We start from the raw sequence: 7,503 nt of genomic DNA, 5'->3' as shown, positions 1-7,503 counted from the left end.
TAGCATTCTGTAATTAGTCTCGGGTTAGCATTCTGTAATCAGTCTCGGGTTAGCATTCTGTAATTAGTCTTGGGTTAGAACTCTGTAATTAGTCTCGGGTTAGAATTCTGTAATTAGTCTCGGGTTAGCATTCTGTAATTAGTCTCGGGTAAGAACTCTGTAATTAGTCTCGGGTTAGAACTCTGTAATTAGTCTCGGGTTAGAACTCTGTAATCAGTCTCGGGTTAGCATTCTGTAATTAGTCTCGGGTTAGCATTCTGTAATTAGTCTCGGGTTAGCATTCTGTAATTAGTCTCGGGTTAGAACTCTGTAATTAGTCTTGGGTTAGCATTCTGTAATTAGTCTCGGGTTAGCATTCTGTAATTAGTCTCGGGTTAGCATTCTGTAATTAGTCTCGGGTTAGAACTCTGTAATTAGTCTCGGGTTAGCATTCTGTAATTAGTCTCGGGTTAGCATTCTGTAATTAGTCTCGGGTTAGAACTCTGTAATCAGTCTCGGGTTAGAACTCTGTAATTAGTCTCGGGTTAGCATTCTGTAATTAGTCTCGGGTTAGAACTCTGTAATTAGTCTCGGGTTAGCATTCTGTAATCAGTCTCGGGTTAGAACTCTGTAATTAGTCTCGGGTTAGCATTCTGTAATTAGTCTCGGGTTAGCATTCTGTAATTAGTCTCGGGTTAGAACTTTGTAATTAGTCTCGGGTTAGCATTCTGTAAGAACTCGTTCCTGACTTTGCCTTGAACAAGATTATAACAGTTACCTAACTCTGACTGATAATTCAACGATTTCGATGTCATCTGATTAGTCTGAGACTACATAATGTCACCCTGGACTGATAAACATCTATCTTAAACACATATGGACAATAGATTCTGTTTATCTAGATATTTACATCTTCCTTTAGTCAAGGATTTATCATCATCAGTAGATTTTTCCCTCATACCTTTATGATTCAATATTGCACTGGCCATGTGTTCGTGGGCGATTGCCATGTAGTACTGAGATTTCACCTGAGTCATGGACAACCACGAGTATGGGATGTAATCCTTCATTGGCTCGGAAGCCATCAGAACCTGGGTATCATCGTACATCTGTGACACCTGTCAACAGGACAAAAATAAATAGCGTAAAAACAACACACTGTAAAACCACAAAACTTTGTGGAATATCATAAATGGACTAAATCATTAAACACAATTCTATTATTTAATATCAAAAACATATACCCAAAGTTCAAATGTGATTTCTAGATAAAAATTAAAATGTAAATTAAAGATTAGTATTTTAAATGCATGTAGTGAGAATATTTCATGAATATTTTTAATAGTTATCTTTTTCATTGACCTTGATGACACATGGAATTATCGTTTTTCACAATTTCACAAATTCATCTCAGTCATATGAAAATGTTTAAATTACTGTAACATCCATGTTTAATGTTCAATTATTAGGTATACGAAGGAAATAGTATCTGTTCTTAACAGATAACAGATACATCAAAATCTTCACAGAGCTTGTCTAAAATTGTCAAAAGAAAATTTTAACAAGGGAAATATTTACTAAAATCCTGAATTTATTAATTATTTTGGTAAGAAGAATTTTACCACATATTTTTATAATAAACAATATCTAGTCTTAAGTAAACCTACCACTATGGCTTCCTGGGCCGCTTTTACATGAGCTAGAATTCCTTCAACGCCACCAAAAACCTTGCTCTCAAATACACACTCCTGGGCCTGACTCTGTAAAGAAAGAGTTATAAAATTTACTAAACATATCTTCAAAATACAAGATTTAGATCTTGTTGTAAACCCACATTTTACTATATTTACATTTGCTCTGCATTTCCCCATTGACACAATGCGAAGAGGCAGTTGCCACCATACGCCTATAACACCCAGTGCCTCAGGCTATAACACCCAGTGGGTCATGTGACATTAAAAAGTGCGGGTTTTTTTTTTGTATTGGTTTAATTTTTTTCAAAGTTGACGAAAATGGTAAGACAATATAAATATAAGTATTGAACAGTGGTTATAATGTTTTTATAGTCGATATGGCAGCAAGATGTATGGTGGGCAAATGTAGCATGGAAACCCTAACGGGTTCCCATGCCATTTGCCCACCATACAACTTGCCGCCATATCGACTATAACAGCGTTAAAACCATTGTTCATTGCTTAAATGTTTTCAAATTAATCCTCCACAGGGTTCAGTTACTATTAATACAGGATTACGGCTCTCTGCCAACCACAGATATTTTTCCCAATATGCAAATATTCACACAACACCCAACGCCTTACTTACCAAGTAGAGAAGGACTGTGGTAATGTGCGACCTTTGACATTTACTAATGACCACAAAATTGAATCTGGTAAAGAACTTAAAGTTAGACTTTTTGGAAGGTCAGGTGGTACAATGGTGGCTCACTAGTCACTAGCCTTAAACCTAGGGAGCCAGGGTTAGATTCCCAAATTGACGTGAAAAGTTATAGGGTAACCTCTTCAAACATACAGATTTTCATTGGGTACTCTGGTTTTCCTCCTGCAGCAAGACCTCCTGCACACTTACATCCAGGCCAACAAGAAGTGATTATCTGTTATATCATTTTATATAGTTTGTTTCCCAAATGTTGTGAAATAACAAAGTTTGTAGTTTTTCAACTGCTCATAAAAGCTTTTTACTTTCGAACAGGTGAATTTATTGCTTAGAATTACCAAATGATTTAAGAATTTTAGAGGAAAAGAAAAAGGATGTTTTTAACTACCATCATGAGCTGAACCATCATCGTTAGTGTCTGGGGCTGCATATCCATACTAGGGGCATTGGAGAAGTGATTGTGTAGGTATCGGAACGTGCCAGCGGCCTTCTGGAAACTGTTAATAGCATACTGCAGGCCAGTGGGGTTGGTGCGGTCCTAAAATAAACACAAAAATACCTATAAAAAAGAATCTAATAATCATTTATCTACGGACTCATTTCTTCCATCTCAGACAGAAAAAGGGGGTATTCCAATAAAACATATCTACCCCACTCCAGGTTTTGTTAAAGGGTACCACCTTTATTAAGGGGTACCACCAATGATTGATTTTATAAAGTATATAGAAGTAATAGGAAGGAAATCCAACAATTTTGGAGTCCTGGGGTCAGGTAGATATTTTAATGGAATAGCCCTAAACATTTTTATAGTTACATTAGACTAAAAGGCACTAAATATCTACCTCCTTATAAATGCATTCAACTAAAATGCACTAAAATTGTACTTCCTTACAGCTGCATTTGATTAAAATGGCACAAAATTTAATCTCCTTACAACTGCATTGTACTAACAGGCACTAACTTCCTTGTATACAGATGCAAGGATATTAAAAATTATTAAATATTAAATATCAAAAGGAACTAAATTTTACCTCCCTACAGCCAATCTGAGTATGTAACGCTGCAATGTTGAATAAAACGCTGCCTTTCTCAAAGCCCATGGTCTTCTGGGTGTTAGGGACACCAGTCAGCGAGTCATACCTAGCAAATAAAAAACTAACGTTACACAAATAATATAATCGATCGATCATGCTCAATCTTAACCCCAGGGAGTGAATGACAGTGGTTTGTTATATAAGAGGAAATCCAACACTCAAAGAATTTGTATCAAAATTCAAGGAAATTTTATAGTAAAGTGTATAAACAAAATATTCAACTTTACACAAGAGTTACAGGGCTGGTTGTGGGTGATATTTTCGTTTTATCTGTGGTATTAAACAGCATTTATGATATATTTAAAAGGGCCACAACAAATATGTTCAAAGACGGTCAAAATACAATGAAAGGCTTGCATTTAATAACGATGGATCGTACCAGTGGAAATGACAGCCCAGAACTCTGTCTGGTGGGAAGAATCGTCTCTCCACATAATACAGCTGATTAAAGTACTCTGTTAGAAGGTTAACGCCATCTTCATTACGCTGTGGTGTCCTTATAGCCTTCAATAAAAAAACATTTAATATTTTATTCACGTTAAAGTCGTACATGTTACTGAAACATAACTTCTGTTTTAAAAATTCAGAGTATGTCTATTCTTCATCTCTTTTTATGTGTAATGGAGTGTTTTTTAGTTATGACTGTTAAAAATAGTATATAATTCGTCAAAATAAATTACCACATAACCATTGACAACATTGTTTTGCGATATATATGGTACACACTACACATCTTCTACTTGTGACGAAACAAATTATTTACTAAGGTTTGTGACGTAACAAATTATTTGCTAAGGTTTGTAACATAACAAATTATTTACTAAGGCTTGTAACATAACAAATTATTTGATAAGGTTTGTGACATAACAAATTATTGAGCATGTTTTACATATTCCACATAACATTTGCCCAGATGTTCCACTATTTCTTGAAAGAACGACCTAAACTATAAGATATTCACATATGGTAGATCACTGCTAATCCAGACATCTCTGTTTATGACAAAGTCATGGTGACCTAATTGTTTTGGACGACTGGTGTTACTAGAGTTATTGCTGGTCCAATGCATCTTCAAATTGTTTTTTGGAAAATCAAATGACCGACATTTGTATTTTAAAGCCTATTATATCATATCAAAAACACTTGTAAGTCTTGAAAATAATTTTGCACAATATGCTTCACAGTTAACACCCATTAAGGCTGAAGGAAAATGTTTCTGTTGAAGACTCCATACTAGATTTCTACAGAGAAACTTGGAAATGACTGTTTATGCATACAAAGGGGGATAACTCACCTGTCTTAGATCAAGGAGTTCCTGAATCTCAGTTGTGTAGTTTTCAGAGTCTTCACTATAATGTTCCATGATAAAGTCCTGTAAATACAAAGTATTGACATGTACACCTTACAATGACATCCAGGTGTTGTGTCAAACACAAAAGACTTCTTTTCAAATATGACCTGTCATACAAATTGTAATTCTTTCAGTGAAACCGGTCATATACAAATGACTCGTACAGCTGCAACAATACAAATTTGTTTTCTTGTTTTCTTGCATGTATTGACAGTTTTTGTCATCGTCTGCTAGTAAAACTTACATTAGCAAACGAAGATTATTATTTTGTTGAAATTTTTTTTTGCTCAGGGATGAATTGGTATAGAATGATTTTAGTGTTCTTGATTATTTTAATGTTATAGAGATTAATTTGACCCAAAAGCACGACATTGCTTCTTTTAAAACATTTTGTCTATTAAAACAATTAAAACCAAACAAATTGGATTTTTCTTTTCTCCTGAACATGTAAAGTATTGATTATATTGTAAAAATATATCACAAAGTCTCTCTCAACAAATGATCACCTTAAGAGGGACGGTCAGGTCACATTCTGTCGTCTCTTTCAGGCCCAGTGGAATCATGGGAACACACGCCCCGCCACTGAAATAACATAAGTAAATAATTAACAGGTAATATTAAACCAATTTTTGTTAAAATTCTGGATAATTTAAAGATTTTCAAAGGAAACCTAACAACAAGAGATCCCAGAGGGATCTTGGCGCCCACCATTGAATGATCTTCATAGGTTCCATGTCAGATTGATCTTTTCTCTACTTTTCCCTTCATTTTACTAATCTGTGCAAATTGAGACACCCCTCCAGTACTTTTCAAATAAGGGAATCCTAGCTATATAAGAAATTTGAGATTTAATGATGGCTGTTTGTTTGCCAGGTTGTTTTCAGGACAGACTGGTCTAAAAATGCAACACAAGGGACCAAGGGGAACCTACTTATGAAATTTGAGAAAGATCCCTTCAGTACTTTCTCAGAAATAGTGATAACAAACTTCAATTGTCAAAATCCAAGATGGCTGCCTGTCAGCCATGTTGTTTTCAGATTGGTCTCAAAACGCAATAAGCATAACTAGGCACCAAGGGAAACTTACATATGAAATTTCAGAAAGATCCATTCAGTACTTTCTCAGAAATAGTGATAACAAACTTCAATTGTCAAAATCCAAGATGGCTGCCTGTCGGCCATATTGTTATCCGATTGGTCTCAAAACGCAACATGCATAACTAGGCACCAAGGGGAACCTGCATATGAAATTTCAGAAAGATCCCTTCAGTACTTTCTCAGAAATAGTGATAACAAACATCAATTGTCAAAATCCAAGATGGCTGCCTGTCGGCCATGTTGTTTTCAGATTGGTCTCAAAACGCAATAAGCATAACTAGGCACCGGGGAAACTTACATATGAAATTTCAGAAAGATCCATTCAGTACTTTTTCAGAAATAGTGATAACAAACTTCAATTGTCAAAATCCAAGATGGCTGCCTGTCAGCCATGTTGTTTTCTGATTGGTCTCAAAACGCAATATGCATAACTAGGCACCAAGGGAAACCTACTTAATAAATTTCAGAAAGATCCCCTATATACTTTCTCAGAAATACTGATAACAAACTTCAATTGTCAAAATCCAAGATGCTGCCTGTCGGCCATGTTGTTTTCTTATTGGTCTCAAAACACAATATGCATAACTAGGCACCAAGGGAAACCTACATATGAAATTTCAGAAAGATCCCCTATATACTTTCTCAGAAATAGTGATAACAAACTTCAATTGTCAAAATCCAAGATGGCTGCCTGTCGGCCATGTTGTTTTCTTATTGGTCTCAAACGCAATATGCATAACTAGGCACCAAGGGAAACTTACATATGAAATTTCAGAAAGATCCATTCAGTACATTCTCAGAAATAGCGATAACAAACTTCAATTGTCAAAATCCAAGATGGCTGCCTGTCGGCCATGTTGTTATCCGATTGGTCTCAAAACGCAATATGCATAACTAGGCACCAAGGGGAACCTACATATGAAATTTGAGAAAGATCCCTTGAGTACTTTCTCAGAAATAGCGATAACAAACTTTAATTGTCAAAATCCAAGATGGCTGCCTGTCGGCCATGTTGTTTTCTGATTGGTCTCAAAACGCAATATGCATAACTAGGCACCAAGGGAAACTTACATATGAAATTTCAGAAAGATCCATTCAGTACATTCTCAGAAATAGCGATAACAAACTTCAATTGTCAAAATCCAAGATGGCTGCCTGTCGGCCATGTTGTTATCCGATTGGTCTCAAAACGCAATATGCATAACTAGGCACCAAGGGGAACCTACATATGAAATTTGAGAAAGATCCCTTCAGTACTTTCTCAGAAATAGCGATAACAAACTTTAATTGTCAAAATCCAAGATGGCTGCCTGTCGGCCATGTTGTTTTCTGATTGGTCTCAAAACGCAATATGCATAACTAGGCACCAAGGGAAACCTGCATATGAAATTTGAGAAAGATCCCTTCAGTCCTTTCTCAGAAATAGCGATAACAAACTTCAATTGTCAAAATCCAAGATGGCTGCCTGTCGGCCATGTTGTTTTCTGATTGGTCTCAAAACGCAATATGCATAACTAGGCACCAAGGGGAACCTACATATAAAATTTGAGAAAGATCCCTTCAGTACTTTCTCAGAAATAGCGATAAC

At 35.8% G+C, this 7,503-nt stretch overlaps 1 protein-coding gene across 1 annotated transcript; it reads right to left on the bottom strand.

Annotated features, from left to right (window-relative positions):
• Window positions 1-806: 806 nt before the first annotated feature.
• LOC117320184 (rhophilin-1-like) lies at window positions 807-5,435 on the bottom strand (the record flags this gene model as incomplete). The annotated part of the gene is made up of 7 exons (XM_033874846.1): window positions 807-1,097; window positions 1,647-1,739; window positions 2,762-2,911; window positions 3,405-3,513; window positions 3,847-3,971; window positions 4,762-4,839; window positions 5,325-5,435. Coding segments are annotated over 7 exons (918 nt in total), but the record flags the coding sequence as incomplete, so codon positions are not given.
• Between the last annotated feature and the right edge of the window lie 2,068 nt (window positions 5,436-7,503).

The sequence above is a fragment of the Pecten maximus genome, unplaced genomic scaffold (assembly GCF_902652985.1).
Source record: "Pecten maximus unplaced genomic scaffold, xPecMax1.1, whole genome shotgun sequence".
NCBI classification, from domain to species: Eukaryota; Metazoa; Mollusca; class Bivalvia; order Pectinida; family Pectinidae; genus Pecten; species Pecten maximus.
The sequence above is the reverse complement of the archived record's forward strand: the minus strand, read 5'-3'. Positions and strand labels throughout refer to the sequence as shown.